This window comes from Cebus imitator, unplaced genomic scaffold, assembly GCF_001604975.1.
Source record: "Cebus imitator isolate Cc_AM_T3 unplaced genomic scaffold, Cebus_imitator-1.0 Scaffold42, whole genome shotgun sequence".
NCBI classification, from domain to species: Eukaryota; Metazoa; Chordata; class Mammalia; order Primates; family Cebidae; genus Cebus; species Cebus imitator.
In genome coordinates, this window is record NW_016107357.1 from 9,348,967 (window position 1) to 9,375,593 (window position 26,627).

The 26,627-nt window shown below is 46.5% G+C and overlaps 1 protein-coding gene and 1 long non-coding RNA gene across 7 annotated transcripts in view; one reads left to right on the plus strand and one right to left on the minus strand.

Annotated features, from left to right (window-relative positions):
• LOC108302750 overlaps positions 1-14,561 on the minus strand; it is an 18,658-nt gene extending 4,097 nt beyond the window's left edge. The window contains exons 1-2 of the long non-coding RNA XR_001824495.2: positions 14,371-14,561; positions 12,454-12,533 (exon numbers count right to left, since the gene is read on the minus strand). This is a non-coding gene — a long non-coding RNA (uncharacterized LOC108302750). The remainder of the gene's footprint in view (positions 1-12,453; positions 12,534-14,370) is intronic.
• PSEN2 (presenilin 2) overlaps positions 14,548-26,627 on the plus strand; it is a 26,308-nt gene continuing 14,228 nt past the window's right edge. For 2 of the 6 annotated variants that reach the window (XM_017526454.2, XM_017526455.2), the window contains exons 1-4: positions 14,548-14,655; positions 15,256-15,397; positions 19,401-19,587; positions 25,798-25,958. In XM_017526454.2, the coding sequence (XP_017381943.1) occupies positions 25,818-25,958 (141 nt within the window). In that variant the 5' untranslated portion in view covers positions 14,548-14,655; positions 15,256-15,397; positions 19,401-19,587; positions 25,798-25,817. The remainder of the gene's footprint in view (positions 14,656-15,255; positions 15,398-19,400; positions 19,588-25,797; positions 25,959-26,627) is intronic. The other 4 variants (XM_017526448.2, XM_017526451.2, XM_017526450.2 and 1 more) reach the window with 4 other exon arrangements.

Below are 26,627 nucleotides of genomic sequence, written 5' to 3' on the forward strand. Positions count from 1 at the left end.
AAGCCAGGTGCAGTGGCTCACATTTGTAAAATCCCAGGGCTTTGAGAGGCCAGGGCAGGTGGATCACCCAAGGTCAGGAGTTCAAGACCAGGCTGACTAACATGGTGAAACTCCATCTCTACTAAAAATGCAAAAACTAGCCAGGCATGGTGGCGCATGCCTGTAATCCCAGCTACTCAGGAGGCTGAGGCAGGAGAATCGCCTGAACCCAGGAGGCGGAGGTAGATTGCAGTGATATAAGATCGTGCCATTGCACTCCAGCTTGGGCAACAAGAGTGAAACTCCAACTCAAAAAAAAAAAAAAGAAAGAAAAGAAAAGAAGAAAGAAACCCGTCTAGAAAATGAAAATGGCAAGGAAGTAGATTTTTTTCCCTAGAGCCTCCGACCTGAGCACAGCCCTGGTTTGGCCCAGTGAAACTGATTTCAGACTTCTGACCTCCAGAGCTGTGAAGGAATATATGTGTGTTGTTTTGAGCCACTCAGTTTATGGTCATTTGTTACAGTCATAGGAAACTAATATATTTGGCTTCTGGAAATGTGGTGCTGCTGTAACAAATACCTAAAAATCTGGAAGTGGGGTGCTGCTGTAAAAATATCTCGAAAAGTATACCTGTAATCCCAAGTACTTAGGAGGCTGAGGTGGGAGGCTCACTTGAGCTTGGGAGTTTGAGACCAGCCTGGATAAGCAAGACCCCCATCTCTAAAAAAAAATGGAAGTAGTTTTGAAATTGGGTAATAGAGCTGGGAGAATTTTGAGAAGCATGATAGAAAAAGCCTAGGTTGCCTTAAACAGACTGTTATTGGAAATATTGGTTTGAAAGATTGTGAGGGCCAGGAGGAAGTGAGAAGCACAGTAGAGAAAGCTTGTATCACCTTAGAGAGGATCTATATTGTCATAAATAGACTATTAGTAAACATGTGAACGTTAAAGGTGCTGCTGGTGAAGGTTCAGAGGAAATGAGGAACATGTTATTGGAATTCGGAAGAAAGAGGGTCCTTGCTATGCAGTGGCAGGAAGCTTAGCTGAATTATGTCCTACAGTTTTAGGAAAATAGAACTTGTAAGGAATGAACTTGGGTATTTAGCTAAGATTTTCAAGCACAGGGTTGAAGGTATAGGCTGGGTTCTTCTTCTACCCTATAATAACCTTTGACAGGTAAGAGATAAAATGAGGGAAGAAATGGTAAACAAAGAGGAACCAAGGCTTGATGATCTGGGAAATTCTCAGACTCTCGAGATTGCAAAAGATGTTAAACTTCTGGAGATCCACTGTCAAGAAAGCAGGCTCTAGAGAGAAGGTCAAAAGTGTGGCTAGATAACCTTTTCTAGTGCTGAAGAGATTAGATATGTGATTCATGGAGTCCCTCAACTGTTTTAGCAAAAGCCATGAAGAGAGATGGAATAATTTATGGAGGAGCCTTTTGTTTAACGGATTAAATCTCTGTGACATACACAGGAGACCATCAAGGTTTTTGAGAGTGTAACAGCAACACTGCCAGCTTGGACTGAAAGGGATGGACAGAGAATCAAATGAAAGAAGGCTGTCAGAGTCCCAAATTCTACAGGCAGGAAATAGGCTGATAAAACTACTCAGCTGCAAACATACGCTACCCTTCGAGAAAAAGAACGATGACTTTGAGGTGGTGCCTTGGGTCTAGAGGGTGGAGTCTCAAGCCACAGAGAATTGTTTCCGGGTCTTGAGACATAATGGAGTTTGCTCAATTGGAATTCAAAATTGCTTGGGACTAGTGATGCCTTTCTTCCTTCCATTTTCTCCCTTTTAGAATGAGAATATCTGTAACTATTATCCTTTGCCTGTACTGGAAGCAAACCATTTGTTTTCTAGTTTTACAATATCACAGATGCAGAGATTTTGCCCCAGGATGGACCATCCCCAAGTCTCCTCCACATCTGATTTAGATTATGTGGGCAATGGGATTTAGAACTCTTGAGCAGATTATACAGATAAGATTTTGGGCTTGAGATGATGCTATAATGGGTTGAGACTTTGGGGGATTTTGGGATAGGGTGAATGCTTTTTGCCTGTGGGATGGATGTGCCAAAGGGAAGTATCTTGGGTCCCTTCAGGCTGGGAACCACTCAGGGCAAATCTGCCTCCCATTCCATTCAAGGTCATCCCTCTGCTCACAGAGATAGATGCATATTCTGATTACCTCCTTTGGAAAGACTTACCAGAAATTCAAAAGAATGCAACCATTTGTGTTTCTCTTAACTGTGACCTGGAAGCCCCCTCCCCACTTTGAGTCTTCCTGCTTTTGATTCAAGTTGCCCCACCTTTCCAGACCAAACCAATGTACTTCTTACATATATTGATTGATGTCTCATGTTTCCCTAAAATGTATAAAACCAAGCTGTGCCCCTACCACCTCAGGCACATGTCGTCAGGACGTCCTGAGGCTGTGTCACGGGCACATCCTCAACCTTAGCAAAACAAGCTTTTTGAATTAATTGAGACCAGTCTCAGATTTTCTGGGTTTGCAGATGTGAATGTTTGAGGGCTGAGTGGAATGTGGTAGGTTGAATAATGACCCCCAAAGATATTCAGGTCCTAATCACTGGAACTTGCAAATATCACTTTATATGGCAAAAGGATCTTTGTGTGTGTGATTAAGTGAATGATCTTGAAATGAGATTATCATGGGTTATCCAGGTGGGCCTTAAATATTATCACAAGTGTCTTTATAAGAGGAAGGCAGGGGGAGATTTGACTACAGAGAAGGCAGCAATGTGAAGACTAAAGCAAGATGCTACATTGCTGGTGTTGAAGGCGGAGGAAGGGACTCCAAGCCAAAGAATGTAGCTCTAGAAGCTAAAAGAAGCAAAGACAGGGATTCTCCCCTAGAGCTTCTGAAGGGAGCACTCTCCTGCTGACACCTTGATTTCATCCCAGCAGCCTCCAGGGTAGATTTCTGTTGGGTGAAGCCATCATACTTGGGGTAATTTGTTATAGCAGCTACAGGAGACTAATAGGGTATTGTTCAAATCTCTACCCTCATTTACTGTGTTGTGTGTATGTATGTATATGTTTAGTCTTGTTTTATCAGTTCTTGAGACAGGACTGTGAAGCTCTCTAACCACTGCTGTCGGTTTTTAAACTTCCCCTCCTTAGTGTTCAGTTTTTGTTTCTTGTGCTTGAAAACTCTCTTATTAAGTACATAACACTTAGAATAGTTGTGTCTTCCCAGTGAATTCTCTTTTGTCACTACACAATGTCCTTCTTTATCTCTGGCACAGTTCAGGGATCAGGCATGGATCTGGGGGAGTTTATATGCAAATTTGAAGGGCTCGCTCTGCCGTGCTTCTTCCTTTTCCTCCTTTCCAGGATTGATTGCCTCCTTTAATTTCCAGCTACTCTGCCAGCCTCAAACTCCATCCTCTGGCACCTAAAGCCAATGTAACTTTGGCTTTGTACTTAACTTTTAGCTAACCCCCAAGCTGTCACAGACTGGTCAGGAGAAAGCCATAAAAATGATTTCACAAAGTACAATTGCCTTCCTCAAATACTGATTGCTGCCTGCTTTTTGGTTGCTTATCAATGTCTTAAAATAATATGTTTTAAACATACTTTGTCTCAAGTTTATCATTGTTGTCTGTGAGAGGATCAGACTGATATAAGCCACTTTGTCATTACAGGAACCAGAAATCCCCTTAATTATAATGAAAGTTTTAAAAACATATAGAGTTTAAAAAAATTAAAATGCAAACAGCTGCCTTGGAAAGTGGAGAAGACAGAATGAAAGCAGCGGGCCCATGACATACTTCTCCCCTGTTTACCGTGGGGGACAGTGGGAGAGAAAGAAGCGGGAGGTCTGTCTAAGCCCGCAGTAAATATGCTGCTCACTGGGTATCTGCTAGGAGAGGGCTTATCAGTGGAATTCTTTCAGCACAATGTCTCAGTTTAGAATTGCTGATGACAGACAAACCTAGAATCTATGGATTTATGACTGAAGAAGATCACGAGTTATACAACCGTTTGAGCCGTCAAATGGAGTTGTTTCACAACCTAAATGCTCCTCACTCCGTGAGGTGACCTGCAAACCTCATTAGGGACCTTGTACACTGCTCTGAGCCAGAGGATCTGTGTCTGATGCAGGAAGAGGCCCTCCTGCTACGCTGCCTGGGCCTCTTGGTTATTTGTATTCATAAAATTTAATAATGGAACAACCTCTGCTTTGTGTAAATCTGGTTTAATCTGATCCTTTGTGTTGGCCCAGAAAACATTTATAGTAAATATTGAAATGGGGCCAACATCTTTTATCAAGAAAAGTTCACATAAATTATTAAGAAAAGCATCAAGAAACCAAAATATACACAGGCCAGGGCCACGACAAGCCTTTCACAAAGGAGAACATGAAACTGGTAACCAAACAGAAAAAATTCATACTTCCTAGTAATCAATGTAAATTAAAACAACACTGAGGCTTTTATGAATCTTTCAAATAAGCAGTTTTATAAAGAATTGAAACATGTAATAATGGCCAGGATAGAGACACCCTCATACCCTCCTGTAGGGGAGTAAACCTTCATTCAAGTCTTTTGAAAAGCAGTTTGCGAATATACTTCAAAAGCCCCACGACATAAGAAAAAATATATTGATCTCTGCCCCCAATTCCTGACACAGATCTAAAACCCTTGGAATTTTCTGGATGATAGAAGGATCTTTTGTTCTAATGAAGTGCCTCTTGGTCGGCTCCTGGGTGGGCATCTGGCACCAGGAAGACCAAGACATGCTTAGGAGCTTGGAACTTTCAGACTTATCCCCATCCTCCAGGGAGGAGAGCGAGGCTGGAGACTGAATGCACAATCGATCAGGCCTGTGGACCAAAGCCTACATCAAAATCCCTAATCCACAGAGTTCCAAGAGCTTCCAGGATGCTGAACACATCCACGTACCAGGAGGGCGGTGTACCCCAACTCCATTGGGATAGGAGCTCCTGTGCTGAGGACCCTTCCAGACCTCACCCTAGGTACCTGCTCATTGAGCTGCACATACTTTCTACTAAACCAGGAGACATCAGTAGTGCTTCCTCTGACTTCTGTGAGCTGTTACAGCAAACTTAAACCTGAGGAGGCGGCTGTGGGAACCCCCAATTTGTAATCAAGTTGGTTAGAAGTATCAGAGGCCTGGGACTTGTGCTTTGCTCTGAAGTAGGGGCAGTCTGGGGGCCTGTCAGGTCTGCACTAACTCCAGGTAGGTAGTGTCAGAACTGAACTGGATGCCAGGACACCCAGCTGGTATACAGAGAGTTGAAGAAATGATTAAGTGTGAGGAAAACCCCCAGACATTTGGTGTCAGAAGTGTTTTGAGTAGAAAAACAGTGTTTTTTCTAGACCCCAATAATTTTACTTTGGCAGATTTACACTAAAGAAGTCTAAATACAGAAAAAGAAATCTATGGCCTGATTTTTGTTAATGGGAAATAATCTTTAATAAGCACAACAGTGAGTACATGGTTACAGTGTGGTATATCAATTCTTTGGAACACTTTTCCACTATTTCAAATCATATTTATGAAGGCTACACAATAATACATGCATAGAATGCAATGTCAAGGGGGAAAGGCAGGCTCCAAAATGCTCTACATACTGTATTTTTGATAAAGAAAGATTGGAAGGAAATGTACCAAAATGTTATCATTGGTCATCTTTGGAAGATGAAACTATTATTGTCTTCTTCTTTATACTGCTTAGAATATCTAAGTTTTCTTTCTTTTTTTTTTTTTTTTTTTGAGACAGAGTCTCACTCTGTCGCCCAGGCTAGAGTGCAGTGGTGCGATCCCTGCTTACTGCAACCTCTGCCTCCCAGGCTCAACTGGTTGGTTCTCCTGCCCCAGCCTCCCGAGTAGCTGGGACTACGGTTGCACGCTACCACACCTGGCTAGTTTTGTCTATTTAGTAGAGACGAGGTTTCACCATGTTGGCCAGGCTGGTATCAAACTCCTGACCTTGAGTGATCTGCTCACCTCAGCCTCCCAAAGTGCTGGGATTACAGGCATGAGCCACTGCACCTGGCCTAGAATATCTAAGTTTTCTTTAATGAATGTGTATTGCTTTACCATAGAAACAAAATTTGTAAAGTCAGAAAAAATTATGAATGCTAATTATCATAATACAATATTATCTTACAATTTAGATATGGAAGCAAACAGAATGTAATGAAGCTAAAAATATTGTCCAGATGTATGCCTTATTTCTTTCCCTCCACTGTCAACAAAGTAATTTCTGGCTAAGTGGGAATAACCATCTGATAGCTACTACTTCCCTTCATAAATCAACATGTGTATAGCAGTACACAGAACCCAAGAAAATACAGAGAAAGCCAAGCAATTTTTAAAAGAAAAATGCTTGCCAAATTGTCTACAAAGCACATCCTGTGAATTTCATAAGTCATTAGAATATGACAACAAAGTGGGTGTGCACATCTTTGTAATGGTTTACAGAAACAAACACCAAAATGCTAAGCCCATGCACTACAAGTCATAGAAATATAGAATGAAGGTGGAGATGCCATTAGATAAAATGGCATAAATAAGCAGTTCTCAAAGTGTGGTCTGCAGAACCCCAGGCCCTGTGTGGGCAAAATAGTTTCATAATATTATTAAGACGCTATTATCACTCATTTTCACCATGTTGATATGTGCACTGATGGAACCAAATCAGTGTTGGGTAAAACTGCTAACAGCATGAACATACTCTGTGACATTAAACAGGAGTAGTAGACATTGCATTCTTAACTGCTATGAAATTGGTGATTTTTTTGGCTGGACACAGTGGCTCACACCTGTAATCCCAGCACCGTGGGAGTCCGAGGCGGGTGAATCACAAGGTCAGGAGTTCAAGACCAGCCTGGCCAACATGGTGAAACCCCATCTCTATTAAAAATACAAAAAATTAGCCAGGCATAGTGGTGGGCACTTGTAACCCCGGCTACTCGGGAGGCCAAGGCAGGAGAATTACTTGAACCCAGGAGGCAGAGGTTGCAGTGAGCTGAGATTACGCCACTGCACTCCAGCCTGGGTGACAGAGTGAGACTCTGTCTTAGGAAAAAAGAAAAGGAAAAAAAAAAAAAATTGGTGATTTTTAAAAATGGCAGTCTCAATGAAGAATGTACTTAATAAAGCAGTAAAAAGTATGAATTCCATCTAATCTCTGCCCTTGCTCATGTACTGTTTTTAATATTGTGTGTGATGACATGGGAAGCAGGCAAAAAGCATTTCTGCTACAATTTGAAGCGTCTTGGTTGTCTCCAAGAAAAGTACTTACGTCATTTTATGAGCTGTAAGCTGTACTAACTGCTTTTTGCATAGAGCACCATCTTTACTTGAAAATATGATGAACAACCAAAAGCGATTCAGACTTGTGTATTTGGCAGACATTTTCTGAAAAATGAACAAAGTGAGACTGTCACTTCAAGTGAAACAACTGATGCTATTTGTTGCCAATGATAAAATTTGAGCTTTCAAATGAAAATGACAATTTTGGAAAACTTGTATCTGCCATTTTAAGTTTAATAGCTTCTCTGTATCTTTGGATAAGACTGACATTAATGCATGTAATTTTTTTAGCTTGTATAATGGAATGTGTCAACAGTTGGAAGATCTGCATAACTTAGTGAATCAATGTTTTCCAAATGACCAGTATCTCATGTTAAAAATAATGCATGAGTAAAAGAGCTGTTCAGATTGCAAGACAGGCCAATGGGTATTAATGTAACAGATATGAAAAGTTTCTTTATATGGTTTCATGTTCTACATTGCAACTAAACTTTAAAAAATTACAATTGTTAAATTTGGTATCATATCGAAGAATAATCCACAATGATCTGAAAAGCCATTAAAATACTCCTATGGTTTTCTTTTTTTTTTTTTTTTTTGGGGACGGAGTTTCGCTCTTGTTACCCAGGCTGGAGTGCGATGGCGCGATTTCGGCTCACCGCAGCCTCCGCCTCCTGGGTTCAGGCAATTCTCCTGCCTCAGCCTCCTGAGTAGCTGGGATTACAGGGACGTGCCACCATGCCCAGCTAATTTTTTGTATTTTTTAGTAGAGACGGGGTTTCACCGTGTTGACCAGGATGGTCTCGATCTCTTGACCTCGTGATCCACCCGCCTCGGCCTCCCAAAGTGCTGGGATTACAGGCTTGAGCCACCACGCCCGGCTACTCCTATGGTTTTCAACTACAAATCTACATAAGGTCTAATTTTCTTCACATACGTCAACCAAAGCATCATATGACAACAGATTGAATTCAGAAGCAGGTGTGAGAATTCAACGGTCTTTGGTTTAGCCAGACACTGAAGAGATGTGCAAAATTATTGTATTAGTTTTTCCTTTTTTTTTTTTTTGAGATAGAGTCTCACTCTGTCACCCAGGCTGGAGTGCAGTGGCGTGATCTCAGCTCACTGTAATCTCCGACTCTTGGGTTCAAGTGATTCTCCTGCCTCAGCCTCCTGAGTAGCTGGGATTGCAGGCGTGTACCACCATGCCCAACTAATTTTTGTATTTTTAGTAGAGATGGGGTTTCACCATGTTAGCCAGGCTGGTCTTGAACTCCTGACCATAAGCAATCCACCCGTCTCAGCCTCCCAAAGTGCTGGGTTTATAGGCGTGAGCCACCGCGCCTGGCCTTTTATTAGTTTTTCTACTGCTGCCATTAAAAATTACCACAAACCATAGGGCTTAACAACACAAATGTATTCCCATATAGCTCTATAGGTCAGCAGTGTGACACGGGTTCTCACTGAACTAACATCAACATATCAGAGAGCTTCCTTTTTGGAGGCTCTAATGGACAGTCTGTTTCCTTGCCTTCTCTGGCTTCTGGAGGTCCTGTTCATTCCTCAGCTCTTGACTCCATCCTCAGTTTTCAAGGCTAGCAATAGTGCATCTCCCTCTGAGCCTTCTTTAGTAGTCATGTCTCTCTATGACCAGTTAGAAAAGGTTTTCCATTTTTCAGGAGCTGATAATTAGATTAAGCCCACCTGGATAGTGAAAGCTAATCTCCCATGTCAAAATCATTGACCCTAATCATATCTGTAATGTCCCTCTTGCCATGTAAAGTAACATGTTTATAGGCTCGGAGTATTACAATGTGGACAGCATTGAGGGCCATAACTGCTCACCATGAATGTGAAACAGTGCCATTCTTCCCTCTAACTTTGTTTGCAAAATATATTTTTCATTAGAATGTCATATATGTTAATACATAACGGGTCTGTCATTATTCTAAGTGAGTGAATTTTAAAAAAACTTCTCAGTTTTGCTTTTTAATATGGTGTCTTGGTCCATTCAATGTTGCTATAACAGAATACCAGAGGCTGGGAAATTTATAAAGAAAAGAGGTTTCTTTGGCTTATGATTCTGGAGCCGGGAAGTCCATGAAGCATGGCGCCCGCATCTGCCTGGCCTCTGGTGAGGGCTTTCTGCTGCATCATAACATAGTGGAGAAGCGGAAGAAAAACAGGCATGGGCAAAAAAGGGACCAAGAAAAGAAGTAGACTTGGGTTGTAACAACTCGCTATTGGTCAGGTGTGGTGGCTCACACAGTGTAATCCCAGCACTTTGGGAGGCCAAGGCAGGTAGATCAGGAGGTCAGGAGTTCGAGACCAGCCTGGCCAATATGGTGAAACCCCATCTCTACTAAAAAATACAAAAATTAGCTGGGCATGTTTGCATGTGCCTGTAGTCCTAGCTACTTAGGAGGCTGAGGCAGGAGAACTGCTTGAACCTGGGAGGTGGAGGTGGCAGTGAGCCAAGATCACACCACTGCACTCCAGCCTGGGTGACAGAGTAAGACTCCGTCTCAAAAAGCAAGCAAACAAACAAACCCACTATCGTGGTAACTAGTCCAGTCCTGCGAAAACCAGCCCAGTCTCACAAAAAGTCCATCTTAACTACCTAATCACCTCTGATGCGCCCCACCTCCCAACACAACTACAATGGCAATTCAAGGTGAGTTTTCACAGGGACAAATCACATCCAAACCATAGCATATGGTTAAGTATTGATAGACATAACCCATATAAAGAAAAGCTTTTGGAGTCCTGACTTTTTTTTTTGAGACAGAGTTTCGCTCTTGTTACCCAGGCTGGAGTGCAATGGCACGATCTCGGCTCACCACAACCTCCGCCTCCTGGGTTCAGGCAATTCTCCTGCCTTAGCCTCCTGAGTAGCTGGGATTACAGGCACGCACCACCATGCCCAGCTAATGTTTTGTATTTTTAGTAGAGACGGGGTTTCACCGTGTTGACCAGGATGGTCTCGATCTCTTGACCTCGTGATCCACCCGCCTCAGCCTCCCAAAGTGCTGGGATTACAGGCTTGAGCCACCGCGCCCGGCCCTGACTTAGTTTTAAAGAGGTTATGAAGCCAAAAAGGTTGAGGACTGCTGGCTTAAATTTTTGAAATGGTAAAAGCAGACCCATCCTAAGAGTGTCTCAAAATCACTCAAACATCCTCCATAGAAAGATGAAATTATCCCAACATACAGAAAAAATGCTGGAAAAATGCGGTGGTAAGTGTCATTAGGTGAGTTGACCAGAATCTTTCAGATGAGTGGGGCTAACTCCCAGATATACTGGCAAAAGCTCTAGCAAAGAAAGAGCTGCTTTAAGGTGTCCTTCAAGCATCTCTTCTGTCCCCAGTGTCACACATGACTGGCAAACCCTGGGGATGCGTCTCTAGTTCCTATCCTATGGCTGGGTTTCATGCATGTCAAACTGACCCTGCCCTGGAACCCTACTGGTGAGACTATTGTGACATGGAATATAGTTCTGCATGGCTCAAAAAAACTACTCCAGACTCCCTCCATAGCAATCTTATGTCAGATTTTGCTAGCACTTGTCAACTCTTCTTTTTGTTAGAGACAGAGGTCTCACTATGTTGCCCAGGCTGGACTCAAACTCCTAAGCTCAAGTGATCCTCCCACCTCAGACTCCCAAGCAGCTGGGACTTACAGGCATGATTCACCACACTTGGCTTCATCTACTCTTCTGTGTTTTTTTCATGTTAAGCAAGGCTTCCAAATTTGTGAATAATAATATAGTCTATCATTGCAATGTCAAACAAAACCAAACAAAGCTCCTATCTCAAAAGAGAAGTAGAAGAAAGAAGACGATTAACATTTGTTGAGTGCCTGCCATACATACTCCTGTCATTTTAATTGGTGTCTCTTTAATTCTCTCTATAAACCTCTGAGAGATCTCATTCTATCCTTTCACAGGTGGGGAAATGAGGTTCAGCAAGGCTAAGAAATTGTTCTGGGTCATGCAACCAATAAGTGCAAGAAACAAATTCCAAACCTGGTTCCATCTTGTTCTAACATTCACACAGGTTCTGTTCCCTCCCACTGTCTGCTAAGCAGTGTTGGGTCCCTAGAGTGTGTTAAAAGAAAACGCCACACTCTGAACACCAAAACCCAAAGCAGAGGCCATCCCTTTCTGAACTAATGCCAGGCCCAGGAAGACGCTTACTCATCCCTCACAAACCAGCATGTGAAAAGCAGCTGATGACCTCAAAAGAGAACCACAAAGGGAATGAATTTATCAAAGATCCCTCGGCCACAGCCCACGCACCGCCATGGGACCTTCCAAGTGGAGCAGAGGGGGCCAGCCACAGCATTGGGCCAGATGGACTTGACTTCACACCTGGCTCTGTTACTCATTAACCAGGCACCATTGGGAAACAATTTTGTCTTTGTAAACCTCCACTTTCTTTCCCATTTTCCCACGTGTAAGAAAACAATAATGCTTTCCTCTTCCCAAGTTTCTCCAAAAATAACAGAGAAAAGACACTCATGGGTAGTGAGGGAGCCAAGTGAAGAAGACCCTTCTGATAACTTGCAGTAAACGCTGTGCCAAGACACGGAAGCACAGAGAGCTGCATGGCACTGAGCATAGCCGGGCATACAGTGTAGGAGGAATGTGGCTGGAAAGGTCGTGTGTGTCAAGCAGGCTTTGGTTAAGCTTTGGTTTTGTATGTGAGTGAATCACAAAATTACAATGGCTGAAACAAGATAAAAGTGGTTTTTCCTCCATGAAACCAAGCAAGGAGTTAAGCAGCGCCAAGCTAGTGGCTCCACAATTGAGGACCCAGCTCCTTCCATTTTGTGGCCTCACCATCCTCGTGGTCTTCATGGCCCAGGATGGCTACCTGAGCTCTGGCCATCATCTCCATATTCTCGAAAGGAAGCAGAATGACAAGGACATTCCTCTTCACCTTCCATCCGATTACCCGGAACTTAGTTACAGGGCCCATCTGATTACCCAGAACTTCACCTAGAACAGTCTGAGGGGATTTCTGAGTGCAGCGGTTTATGGGCAGTTGTCCATGTAGGATTTAGGGAGAGGACTAAGCATTCTTCATGTAGCTTGCTGGTGCCAGGATAAGCAATATGGACTTTGTTCTTAAGTAATTGTGATTGTGCATTTTGACCTACCTGGCAGTTAGCTGGGGGACTGGCGCAGAGGCTTGTCTTTGCTTCAACCTCTCAGGCTGAAGCATCTCTCCAGGCAGCATCTGTTGAAAGCATTTTTTTATTTGTTTGTTTGTTTTTTGAGACAGAGATTTGCTCTTGTCACCCAGGTTGGAGTGCAATGGCATGATCTCAACTCACTGCAACCTCCACCTCCTGGGTTCAAGCGATTCTCCAGCCTCAGCCTCCCAAGTAGCTGGGATCATAGGCACCCACCACCACGCCTGGCTAATTTTTGTATTTTTAGTAGAGACAGGGTTTTACCATGTTAGCCAGTCTGTTCTCGATCTCCTGACCTCATGATCCACCCACCTCTGTCTCCCAAAGTGCTGGGATACAGGCATGAGCCACCGCACCAGGCTGAAGTGTCCAGTTTTTAACAACAATAAAAAACTAGAAGGCATACCAAAAAAAAAAAGAGAAAAGTACTACCCATTCACAGGAATTTAGACATTTCTCCAAAGAAGATACACAGATGGCCAACAGGCACATGAAAAGGAGAATGCTCAACAGCATTAGTTATTAGGAAAATGTAAACCAAAACTTGAATGAGGTACCCCTGCATACCTACTAGGATAACAATAAAATGGAAAATAACAAGCATTGGTGAGGATGCAGAGACACTGAAACCCTGTACATTGCTGGTAGGAATATAAAATGGTTCAGCCATCATGGAAGCCATTTGGTGGTTCCTAAAATAGTTAAACATTGAAGGCCGGGCATGGTGGCTCACACCTGTAATCCCAGCACTTTGGGAGGCCGGGGCAGGCAGAAAACTTGAGGTCAGGAGTTCAAGACCAGCTTGGCCAACATGGTGAAATCTCTACTAAAAATAAAAAAATTAGCCAGATGTGGTGGCACACAACTATAACTCCAGCTACTTGGGAGGCTGAGGCAACAGAATTGCTCAAACCTGGGAGGCAGAGGTTGCAGTGAGTCAAGATTGTGGCCACTGCACTCCAGCCTGGGCGACAGAGCAAGACTCTGTCAAAAAAAAAAAAAAAAAAAATTGAATTACCATGGGATCCAAGAATTCAACCCGTGTACTTACCCTCCCAAAATAAAAACAGGTTCTCAAGCAAATACGTGTACATGCATGTTCACAGCAGCATTATTCACAAAGCCAAAAGGTGGAAACACCCCAAATGTCCATAAACTGTGGTATACACAAACATACACAGGCACACACATACATATGCACACACAATAGAATACTACTCAGTCATAAAAAGGAATAAAGTCTGTTACATGCCACCTAAGGATGAACCTTGAAAACATTATAAGTGAAATAAGCCAGACACAAAAGTCCACACACTGTGATTACATGAAACATCTACAATAAGTAAATACAGGGACAGCAGTAGACTGGTGATTGCCAGGGGCTAGGGGAAGAGGGTATTGGGAAGAAACCTGGGAAGAAACTTCTCAGTGGGTATGGGGTTTTTCTTTTGGAGTGAAGAAAATGTTTTGGAATTAGTCAGAGGTGGTGGTTGCAAAGCATTGTGAATTCACTAAATGCCATCGAAATGCCCGCTTTAAAATGGAAAAATTTTTTATGTGAATTTCACCTTAAGTCAAAAAAAAAAAAAAGTAAAACTACTTAACATCAAATTATTGACAACCTCAACTCACCCCACAGACCCCAAATCCTGGAACCACAACCCCCTAGGCCAATTCTCAGCTCAAGCATCAATTTCATCCCTGTTCGATTTGATCCAGAGCTCCTGGCGGCTCTGAAGCGCGCTCTGAAACAGACCAGGAAAATTCTCCTAGTGTTAGTTCACATCAGGCCACTAGTGCTCCTTTAATGTGAGAACCACCGGGAGGAGGAGGGGATGTGGACCTAAAACTACAAGAGTGTCCACGAAGCATATGTCCTACCGCCCCACGCTGCTGCCAGGCCCGCGGGAAGATGACAGGCCCGGCTTCCACTCCTAAGGTCGCTGCCCAGTTCCGACGTCGGGTTGATCCTGTCATCCGCGCGACGCGAAGGGCACCCTCCCCGCACTCCCGGGACTCCAGGGGGGGCACCAGTGGACGAGGGAACGTGGCGTCGCCCACGGGGCGGGGCCTGGGCGGGCGCGGGGCGGGGCCTGGGCCGGCGCCTGGGACGGCCGGGCGTTCAGCCAGCGGCGTAAACTCCGCCGGAGCGCGGCGGTGGAGCAGGTGAGCGGGCGGTGCCGGGGTGCGCAGGCCGGGACCCTGTCGCCTGCGGCGCCGAGGGCCCGGGATGGGGCTGTCCCCTAGGGCCTGGCCCTGCCCTCCGCACGCCCCCGGCCGCGGTCTCTTCCCCAGCTATGGGGCTGCTTGCGCCGCGCTCCTGGCTTCTGCGGTCAGCGCGGGGGCGGAGAGAAGAGAGTGCCCGGCGGGCTGCGGCTGGGCCGGCCCGGAACTGGGTCGTGGAAGGATAGCTGCAGCGGCTCTCAGGCCTCCGGCCTCACTGCGTCCCCACTTCCCCGCGCCCGCCTGCCGCAGAGCCCAGCTGGGGGTGGGCGCGGTGCGAGCTGTTAAAGGGCCGGTGCATTTAAAGGAGCCGTGCACGTGGGTCTCAAGGCGTGTAGCAGGCGGGGGCGTTTTGTTCTTGCTCTGTCTCTCGCCTGAGACCTCCGTTGTGCCGGCTCCATCCGGCCTCCAGCACCCGGCCCTCGTCCTGCTTTCCCCGGGAAGGAGGCGCGCTGGGGGGTCTGCTCGCACGTGAGGGGCAGGGCCACAGGCCCAGGCCTAGAGCCGGTTTGTGTTAGCAGTGGTGTTCGGCTGTTTTATCAGGCATTTGCAGCTGTGAGGAGACAGTCAGAAGGAAGCTTTTGGAGCTGAGGGAACCTGTGACAGAAGCTAGTACCCACCCGAATTTTACTGATGAAGAAACTGAGGCCACAGAGCTAAAGTGACTTTTCCCAAGGTCGCCCAGGTAGGATATAGCAGAGCCAGGCTTAGACCCCAGGGTCCTGGCTTCTAGATCTGCTGTCCATCCCTCTGAGCAGACCTCACCCCTTGGCTAATTAGATGAAATGTGCTTGTTTATTGGCTTAAGTATTCCCTTTGAAAGGTATGAAGGGTGTTGAGTGAAGTAACTGCATCCCTATTGACTGATGGAGAACCTAAGAGCATCCCGTAGAGACGATTGCAGGCTAACTTAAGTCAGAAGCGACAGTCTGGGTTGCTAAGGCTGCCTACGGAGTAACTTGATTAGGACTGACCCCAGCTTCCAGGAAGGAGGCCCCTGATGTCTCTTTAGCCAATTCTGCAGACACCTGAGCCTCCAAGGCCTTCAGCCAAGATCTTTGGTGGTAATTAAAGGCTCAGGATAAGCTGTTTCAGGTATGTGAACCTCTGGTTCTCCTCTGCTGAATCTGGTTGTGGGGAGGCGGTGACTGGCCCCAGCTCAGAGCTGTGTTCCCAGTCTCCCATCAGGCCCGCAGGACGCCCGGATTGGGCCTTGGGTTCCAGGGCAGAGGCTGGGGTGAGGGCTTGAGTGGTGGGGTGTTGCTTTGAACTGGCATGGATGTTGTATCAGGCTTTTGGGGAAAACTCTATACCCTTGGGTGTTGAAGTGACCGTGTGCCAAGTCTTGAGTGCAGCATGTTCACGTGTGGAAAGTGAGTGACTTATTCCTGTCTATTTGAAAGAGCAGTGAGGAGAAGGAGCAAGGGCCAGGGGCTACTGAGGTTCCTGGAGGTATGGTGCATAGTGTGACACCTGTCTCCCCTCCCTGGCTGCTCACTGCTCCCACACAGGGGATTTGCCTCTTGCCCACTTTGGCCTTTCTCTGTTATTGATGTTAATAATGACATATCTCGCTTATGAGTTGGTCATATAAAATAAAAAGCCATCTTGTACAGTAGTTATCACAGTTATCTTAAGAATTTCAATAAGAATTTCAATAACACTGAAATAGTTTATTATTATCACACTTTTACAGAAGTGGAAACAGGTTCAGGGAGTTAAGTAGCTGGTCCAGTATGTGGCTTCAGTGCGTTATGCACCAGGATTTGAACATAGCTGGCTACATTGTCTTTATCTTTTGAGTTTTTGCACAGGAGGTTTCCTCCATTCAACTCCTACCCATGTCTCTGCTGGAAAGTTTTATGGAGTCTCCGTCAGCAACTTCCTGACAAACAGAAAATTTTTAAAGAAACCAAAGCAGTGTGTGTAGGTCACATGCAGTGTGTCTAATGAGAACATCCCTGGCGGGTTTTCAGCTGTTCCTTTGACTTTTGGACATTGTTTAGTTGGGGACTGATAAGACGGCAAATGTTTTTGCAAGTATTCCCAGCTGTTCTGTTCCCAGCTGCCACAGCTGCGGAAAGGCGGGGGTGAGGCTGAGAGGCCTGCAGAGGAACACATTTCCCTGGGCTCCAAACCTGGAGAAGGGATAACCATCATGTTAATGTCTGGAGAAGAGAATGATTTCCTGCCGGGCATGGTTGCTCATGCCTGTAATCCCAGCACTTTGGGAGGCTGAGGTGGGCGGATCACTGGAGGTCAGGAGTTCGAGCCCAGCCTAGCCAACATGGAGAAACCTCATCTCTACTAAAAATGCAAAGTATAGCCAGGCATGGTGATGCATGCCTGTAATTCCAGCTACTCTGTAGGCTGAGATAGGAGAATCACTTGAACCCAGGAGGTAGAGGTTGTAGTGAGCCAAGATCATGCCACTGCACTCCAGTCTGGGCAACAAAAGTGAAACTCTGTCTCAAAAAAAAAAAGAATGATTTCACATCAGTCCTCAGGAAAGACCAGATATCAGTGAGGGAGATCATTTCTTGGTTGCCTCTTCACTGACTGGGTAGAATGGGCTACTTGTTCATCTTTGTGAAAATTCTAGAACAGGGGAAGAAAAATTCAAAGAGCATCCACCATTCTTCTATGCCTTAACCAGAAACTTATTGGTCTCTTTTTAAAATAAAAGTAATACATGTTTATTCTAGAAAATTCAGGAATTTTTTTTTTTTTTTTTTAAACAGAGTTTCGCTCTTATTGCCCAGGCTGGAGTGCCGTGACGTGATCTCGGCTCACTGCAGCCTCTGCCTCTCAGGTTCCAGAGATTCTCCTGCCTTGGCCTCCTGGGTAGCAGGGATTGCAGGTGCATGCCACCTCGCCTGGCTAATTTTTGTATTTTTAGTAGAGATGAGTTTTCACCATGTTGTCCAAGCTGGCCTTGAACTCCTGACCTCAGGTGATCCACCCACCTCGGCCTTCCGAAGTGCTGGGATTACAGGCGTGAAGCACTGTGCCCAGCTGAGATAACCACTCTTAACGTGCGTTTCCGTCCAAGCTCTGTTCACATACACATATTTATCTATTAAAATAGTAGAGGGAGGAAACAGGTAAAGTTTTTGTATCCTGTTTTTTCTGTTATGCCTTCAGAATTTTCCTTTTATTGAGTACTTCTGGAAAAGCAGATTTGATGGGTGCATAGAGCATTTGAATTATTTATCCTACCAGTCCCACAGCAGGACGCTTTCCCGCCCTCTCTTTTGGGCTAGAGAAACAGTGCCCTGTGTCCTCCCCAGGCCCATATGTGGGCACTCCCCCCCATGGAACCAAATCAACCTGGGCAAGTAGCAGAGGGAGAGCATAGTGAGCCCTGGGGGCTGGAGTTGGGGGGCGTGGCAGGAGAGAGACTGTTGAGAGTTTTGAGGTGACGGATGAGCTGCTGAGTGAGTGATAGGGAGCATTTCTGGACACATACCTGCCCAAGGCGAAGGCACGTGCCTTGTGAGTATGAGTGTGCTCCCAGAAAGTCCACATGGTGTGTGGTGGGGCTGCCTGCATGGCCAAACCCTGCACACTGGGTACGTGGCCCTCACAAGTGCTGAATGGGCTGGGAAGAGCTCCTGAATGGGCAGTTGGAGACCTGAGCTGTAACTGTGGCTTTTGGCCATGGAACATTAACTGATTACTTTTGCCCCCTAGGCTTTAGTTTCCTTAATTATAATACAGGGACCTGACTAGGGGGCACTGATGGCCTTTAAGGTCCTTGCCAACTCTGATGTTGTCCTATGGATGTGCTCTTTTATTTGACTGTATGTTCACGTGGCCGTAGTGTGTGGGGCCGGGCCAGGGTAGATGGAAACTTGATCTCTGGGGCCTGGCCTTTGAAGCCAGCTCTTGTGTCTGGTGGTTCAGCAGATGCATAATTTTCCAGCAGTCTTCCGTGTCCTCTCTCACTGTGTCCTTCCTCCATTTCATCTCTTTATAACTACCACTTATTGAACGCCTACTGTGTGCCAGACACTTTACAGGTTGTCGCTAGGTTTTACAATAATCTTGCAAGGTATGCCCGTTCTGCTTTTTACAGCAGAGGAAATGAGCTGTGTCAGATTAGACTGAGGCCTCTCAGCCAGGCAGTATGTGGTCCAACTCACACAGGTGGGTGATCCGAACCCTGTCAGTCTCCAAAGCCTCTGCTTTTGACCACTGACTTGCTGCTGTTTGTTTAAAAATAAATGAATTTCTGGGCCCTACTCCAGAGGGGCATGCTAGGGGCTCCCTCTCCCACTTCCCCACAAATCACCCTTTCCCCTGGCTGCTTCAGGAAATGAGAGAACTCTGCCTGGGCCCAGGCACTTCTGAGTGTGATAGGGCTGATAGAGGTAAGTCTAGAGCTTGGCCCAAAGTTCAGGAGGCCCCATCACAGTGCACCTGGGCTTGTGGTCCGGGAGGGTGGTAGGTTAGTACTTCACAGTTTCCCTGTTAGACTCAGGCCTCAGCTCTGGCTGAGGCTAGGGAGAACCATCCCCAAATGGTATGTGTTGCCATATGGGCCACGATGAATGGACAAATGGATGGTCAGCTGGTACCAAATACATAGTCAAGTACCTAGGGCCAGGGGGAGAAAGGTGAGCAGGGAAGCAGTGGGCATTTGTCCAGTTATCACCTGACCTGAGCAAACTCTTCCTTATTTTAAGGGAGGACTGTGGGACTTCTCAGACGTCAGGAGAGTGATATGAGGGAGCTGTGTGACCATAGAAAGTGATGTGTTAGAAACCAGCGCCACCCTCTTTGAAAGTCGGGGAGCATCGTTCATTTAGCCTGCTTGGAAGAAGAAACCAGGTGTCCGGGATCCAGACCTTTCTGCAGCCCCCAGTGTTTTCGGTAAGTGCAGTGACTCCCAATTTGCTTTTGAACTATCTTTTTCCATTGGGATTTTCTCCATGGAGGCAGATTTCCGTGGGGGTTTACTGTGGCATTTTGAAATTTGTTTGCTGCCTAGTTCCATTGGCCTTAAATGTTAACCCATTACATTCTCTGTAATGAAAAGAAGGTCGAGGAAATTGGGTCACTGGGTTTCCATAATAATTGCAGGAACTGCTGACACAAGCACGGCTGGGGAGATTCTCTAGGTCAGACTCCCTTGATTTGGCTAATTCAGCAGTTTGATCCCATTCAGCTGATTGATGGGAATATGCAGTGGAATATGCAGCGGCTTCCTTGGATTTTTGATTTTGCATCCTAATCCAAAGCTGCTATCAGCCTCAGCACTTCCTTCTCGGAAGGCTTTCCAGAACATAGTCTGTACACTGGACACTTCCATCTGCCCTCTGCATTTTCCTGTCGCTTCCCCAGTCAAAGGGGTGCAGGGGGTGGGAGGTGGGGAAAGCTGGTTGCTGTGTGGCTGATGGGATTTGACATCACCCAGCCCCACCCCCACCTGCCCGTGAGTCAGCCTCCAGAGAGAGTTCTTTGCGTCACTGGCACCCTGATGTGGACAAACATCTAGCAGTGTTGTTTACCTGCACACACTTGGGTGGTGAATTTTCCCTCCAGGGATTTCAAAGCACCAGCAGGCTTCAGAGCGGACTTAGGTGGCTTGCAAAGCAGGCCCTTATGAATTCAGAGGGAAGCAAAAGTCATCCCAGATGCTCTATGTTCCTTCAGGAGCCGGCTGAGTCAGAGGGGCTGAGGGACAAATGAAAAAAAGTCGGGCTTTGAGTCCCATCTGCTCCTCCTGGCCAATGAGAGGGGATCTGGGAGGGGCAGATGTAAAGGAAAATCTGTCTGAATGTTGATGCTCTTTATTTTCCTTTAAAGAATTAATAGCCTAAAAAAACCCATACAGATACAGTCCATGCTTCTTATAGAGACTTGGAAAACTGCAGAAAAATATAAAGAAAATAAAACCACTCTTGGTTCCACCATCCAAAGATAATCACTTTTAATGTTTTGTAGTATTCCCAGTCCTTTATATACATACATTTCATAAGGACACTTAGATGATTAGGTTTGTAAAGTTTTATGTTCTGTTAAATTTAAAACATCATGTCGTTTTCAGGTTACTAAATATTTGAAATAAGATTTTTGATGGTCCTGTAATAGTCTCCTTCAGAGGCATATATCATAGTAGAGAGTCAGACGTTTTGGTCATTTTCACTTTTTTTTTTTTTTTTTTTAACAGTTAACACATATGTTTGTGTAAATTTTTATATTTTCTTAGGACAAATTCAGAGAAGTAGCATTTCAGGATCAAAAGGTGTGCTGTGTTTAGTGTTGATTCTTACTCCTTTCAGTAAGGCCAGTCCAGTTCGTGCAGATAGTGATGAGACCCCGTTTTTCCACATACTCCTCTGCAGTGGGCATTGTTTGGGCCTTTTTCAGCCTGAGAGCTCTCTTCTCCCCATGCCCCTCTGCTGGTCTGAGATTTTTCCACCCCTCTTCCTTCCTAGTTGCTGTCTGACCAGACTCTAGGTATTTAGGAGAAAGAGCTGTTCATTCTCTCACTCTCCCATTCGACAATCAAGTAGTGCCAAGCATTGGGGGCTGAAGGTGGGTGTGTGAGGGACACTCACCTTGCTGAGCAAGGGGCCCGGCCTGGTCGTGTGATTATAAAGCAGAGGCAGTGCCAGGAAAAGTCTGATGCTGGCTGAGAATCACCTGGGGAATGACCATCCCGAATGCAGATACCTGACACAGGGTGAGGATGGAGCTTGGAGATCTGCATTTTCAATAAGCAGCCTAGCCAAGTGGTAAAGAGCCCAGACACAGACTACCTAGGTCCAGGGGTAACCTTGAGCTAATTACTTTTTGAGCCTCTGTTTCCTCATCTGTACCACGGGGAAGAATAGTAGCGCCTTGCTCCAGAGTCATGGTGTGTAGTGCCACGTAAGGGCTCAGCAGGTGGTGGTCCACCCACCAGCCCCCAGTGGCCTGGACCACCTTTGAGAAACAGTGATCCTAAGGGATTCAGCCTTTCCTAAGTTGGTGCCTCCCACCTGTCACCCTCACCCAACCAGACTAGGAGGGTTGTGATTAGAGGATACCCTTGCTGTGACAGCTTGCTCTTCCCTGATTATTCCTTAAGGGCAGCCCCCTCCTTCCCTGCTTTCGTGCAGTCTTGGTCCTCATTGTTGTGGGCACAGCTTCAGGGGAGGCCTTGGGGGAATTTTTTAAAGTGGAACAAGGGAAGGAGCCTGCTCAGGGAGCATTTGTTTTCTGGTAAGGAGGCCGTACGTATGAATGACATTTTGTGGGTTAAACAGCATATTTTGTAGTTTTCCCTTGTTTCTCCCTGAAGAGCTGTCAGGTCTTGATGAGACCAGGTCCTGGCACAGGGCAGGCGGTCAGCGAGTGTGGGCGATGACAACAGTGGTGACCAGATGCCTTTCTCCTGCCTAGCACAGTGTCACATGGAAAGGGTACGGCCCTTTAAGCCCACCCTCCCCAGCGTGACTATGACAGATGTCAGGGAACCTCTGCTCACAGAACTGCTTTCCAGGGAGTATCTTTTTTTGTTTCATTTTGGTTTTTTGAGACTGAGTCTCACTCTGTCACCCAGGCTGGAATGCAATGGCACCGTCTAAGCTCACTGCAGCCTCTACCTCCTGGGTTCAAGTGATTTTCCTGCCTCAGCCTTCCAGGTAGCAGGGATTACAGGCATGCACCACCACACCTGTCTAATTTTTGTATTTTTATTAGAGATGGCATTTCACCCTATTGGCTAAGCTGGTCTTGAACTCCTGGTCTCAGGTGATCCACTCACCTTGGCCTCCCAAAGTGCTGGGATTACAGGCGTGAGCCACTGTGCTCTGTCCCAGGGAGTGTCTTATTAGCGGTTGACAATTGAATGGAGAAGTGGATATTGGAAGGACTTGGTTCTACTTGATCCTGGGTCCCTAGCTTCTCCGTCTTCACCCACCCGTCAGCTCCCTTTCTCCTTTAAACAGGCATCTTTGTTCTCTACTTACCCATTTTTGTTGTGCATTGCTATTTGAGAACCTAAGAAACGCGACATCCTCTGAATGCTGCAGTTGTTGTAGGTCTGAAGGGTGAGCCTGCCCTCTGTCCTCAGGGGCTGCAGCCTTTGGCTTTTTAGGCACGAGGACTCTCAGAACTGCTCCTTCAGTCGCAGCAGAGATAAGTCACTGGAGCTTGAGAGTCATGGGAAGAACAGAGGGAGACCGTAGCTTCCCTGTTCATTCACATCCAAAACAAAACTGTCATGCTAGAAAAGATGGTATTAAAATAGCCGCCTGTCCGTATAGGATGTATAGTCTCGTATCCCATCCAGCTCACTGCTCCAGATGGAGTATTATGCTTTAGCTTGAAGAAATGTAGCAGCTCTTTGTTTTGATGCCCCTCTTAAGAGTGAACTCCCCATTGCCAGAGTGGCTAGTGAGGGAAACCCTGTGTCCGGGCAGGAGTCTGTTTAGGATTTATCTAGAGAGGCTGAGCCACAGGAGGACCTTAAAGTTTCTTCTCTTCAATTTCCTTTATTTATTTTTGTACAGATAGGGTTTTGCCATGTTACCTAGGCTGGTCTTGAACTTCTCGGCTCAAGCGATCCATCCGCCTTGGCCTCACACGGCCCTTCTCCGGAATTTTCTCTCATTTCTGGTAGTTTCTCTCATTTCTGTATGATGAGGGAACTAAAGCCAAGAACTTTCCAAGGTCTTGCTGCTCTTTGGGGATGTGAAGCTGTGCTCGATTTGTATGGATTTTGCTGGTTCCCAGGACTTCCCTGTGGCCCTGGGGTCTAGTGTGGGAGAATGCTGAGTGAAGAGGGAGGAGGGCCATACCTCTTTTATAAAGGCTGCTTTTGTAATGTTCACTTTAGTTACATCTTCCTCCTGGTCAGAAACCTTCAGGGGCTCTCCTCTGCTGCATTAAACTCTTACTCCTCCGTCAGGCAGCAGACTTCTCCCTGGGTGGTCCATCCTACCAGGTCCCCACACTTCAGTCACGTCCAATAGCTCAATATTGTCAGGATAGGCTGTGTTATGTTCCCAACTCTTATGTTTGCTTAAGTGGTTACCTCTTTCCAGAATGAGCCACCTCCTCCAGTCTCTGCCTGGTGAATATTCCTAACCTTTGCAGCTTCACCTCCCTCTTACTTCTTGTGACCTGAGGCATCTACTCCTAACAACTGATAGACTCTGTTCCCTCCTAACTCGAGGGAGCATTATCCTTGTCACCTCCCTACTGGCTTTTACCTGGCTTTGCTTCCTGCTGTTGTTACTGCTGTACCTGTCTTATCTGTCCTAAACAGAAGGTGCTTCAGGCTGGGGAGCTTGTTCATGTTGAAATCGCTGCAATGGAGGTGAGCAGGATGGAGTTAAAGTCCCTGTGGGAATAATCCAGGCCACAGCCAGGGTTGCTGTCTTCAGAAACAAGACCTTAACAGGTCTTGTTAAGGGAATTGAAACTGGCTGACTCGGTGGAAGGAACCTGCCTGCTTGTTTAAAAACCACATATAACCAGGTGTACTTGTTCACACACTGTAATCTCAGTGCTTTGTGAGGCTGAGGCAGGAGAATCACTTGAGGCCAGGAGTTTGAGACCAGCCTGAGCAACAAACTGAGACCTCTGTTTCTACAAAACATGTAAAAAATTAGCTGAGTGTGGTGGCATGCATCTGCAGTCCTAGCTACTAAAGAGGCTGAGGTGGGATACTTGCTTGAGCTCAGGAGTTTAAGGCTGCAGTGAGCCATGAGTGTACCATTGCATTCAAGCCTGAGTCACTAGCGAGACCTCGTCTCTAAAAACAAAAATAAAAATCACATAGATTGTGGGTGCAGCTTACTTGGAGACCAACTTTCAGCAGAGAGCAGACCTGCTATCTTTGCACAGGGTGTGAAGCTCAGCCCTGAGGGTCTCTGGACAGCAGTAATTCAGCCCCTGTCCCCGTCTTCGTTGTTGGCAGGGACAGTGAGATTTGCCAGGGGTTGTCTGAAGCTCTTCCCAGCCCCGAAACCTGCATGTGTAGATTTTGGACTGCACTGGGTCCTGGATGTGGTACTACTGTGTAGAAACTCCACTCGGCGCTGTCTTAGGGGTCAGGTGTCCCTCCTGTGGTCCCTTTGGCCTTGGCCTTCCCCTGGGCTCCTCCCTCAGTGGCACTTTCCACCCCACATGCCTGTTCCCTTGGCTTAGGTCTCCACTTCTAACCTCAGCAGACTTGGTCCTCAGACACCTCCCAGTCAGCTTCCCAGTTGTATCCCATGGACTCTCAAATGGTGGAATTCATAGTCTTTCCTGTCTTGGTCCCCACCTGGCTGCCGTCCTAGACTCTGTTTTCTCTCCTGCGTCAGGTCCTGCCCCTGACCTCCTGACCCCTCCCGGACTCTGCCCTCATTTGCATCCATCCTGCTGCTATCTTCCGCCCTCCTCACCGGCCACAGTCTTCTCCGGGGGTCACTTTCCCTCCTGGTCAGTGGCCAGATTGACCTTTGTAAACCTGTATCAGATCTTGTTTGTCATGATTGTCCTCATGGTGTTGTGTGTCTCCTTAACGTGGTGCCTGAGATCCTGCTCACCTCCGCCGCCCGGCCCACAGTGTGTGGCCCTCACTGGAATATTCACTGTGCCTTCTGCCCTTCCCTTCTCCTGGGAAAACCTGTCTCTATCAGATATGCTCTTCTCTAGAAAACATTCCTGATCTCTAGATTTGGTTTTGCCTTTATGCTTCTGCACCTACCATCCAACACCTGGATTGTATCATTTGTTACATTAGATGATTTTTGTTTTGTTTTGTTTTGTTTTAAACAAGGGTGTTTCTTACTCACGTTTATATCCCTAGAGCCCAGCACCATCTTTGGTGCATAATAGACGTGCCACACATGTTTGCTAATTGAACAAATGATCAGATGTGAGTCACCTCAGGCCGGCCCCAGGCAAGGCCGCTGCCACCTCCATGGTGGCTCTTGGGGCCTCTTGCTTTACGGCAGTCGTTTGATTGACAGGCATGTCTTGGAAGCTTGTTGGGCAGGACCTGTGTCTAAGTCTTCAGGCTGCCTCCAGCCACCCCCGTAGCCCTCTACTGCCTTCATCTCACAGGAAAGTGGAACGAGGTCCTTGTGCTCTTTTTTCCAGGTGCTTCCCGAGGCAGGGCTATGCTAACATTCATGGCTTCTGACAGCGAGGAAGAAATGTGTGACGAGCGGACGTCCCTGATGTCGGCCGAGAGCCCCACACCGCATTCCTGCCAGGAGGGCAGGCAGGGCCAGGAGGATGGAGAGAACACTGCCCAGTGGGTAGGCATCAGCAGCTGGGGGTCTCTGGGGCTCTTGTACCTTTACAGGTGAAAACCAGACCTTCATTCCTCGATGCAAGAGGGAGAGGGAAGTAATGATGAGGAGCGGCCAAAAGAGTGGGTGGCTGGCCATGGTCGGCCTTCTGTCTGCAGGGCTTTATAGGACTCTGCACATTCACAGCCAGTGGACTTGGCAGTGGGCTGAAGGACGCCGTCCACTCTGCCCCCTTAGGTTTACCTTGCTCATGCAGGTCACTGTTTCCACTGTAATTCCAGAGTTCGTTTGGATGCCTGGGTGCTAGGACAGGTAACAGAAGCTTAGGATGGTAGCAGGGGAAGCCACTGGAGGGGAAGCCGTTTTTGGCAGGTGGCCAGACATGGTAACTGTGAGGAGTCTGCCTGACGCACACTTGACTTTTGAGCTGGGGATATTTAGGCTGCACTGTGATCATCCAGCCCCTAGGGGAGGAGAAAGAGCAGGATGTTAGAAAGAGTAGGATATCCTTGGGAGAGCCACTTAGTCATGCCCTTTCTCTCCCAATCAGGGTAAAACATCCCAATTTACCTGAATCCTATTCTCTGTTTTGCCCGTTATAGAATTTAAAAATGTTGGCTGGGCATGGTGACTCACACCTGTAACCCCAGCACTCTGGGAGGCCAAGGTGGGTGG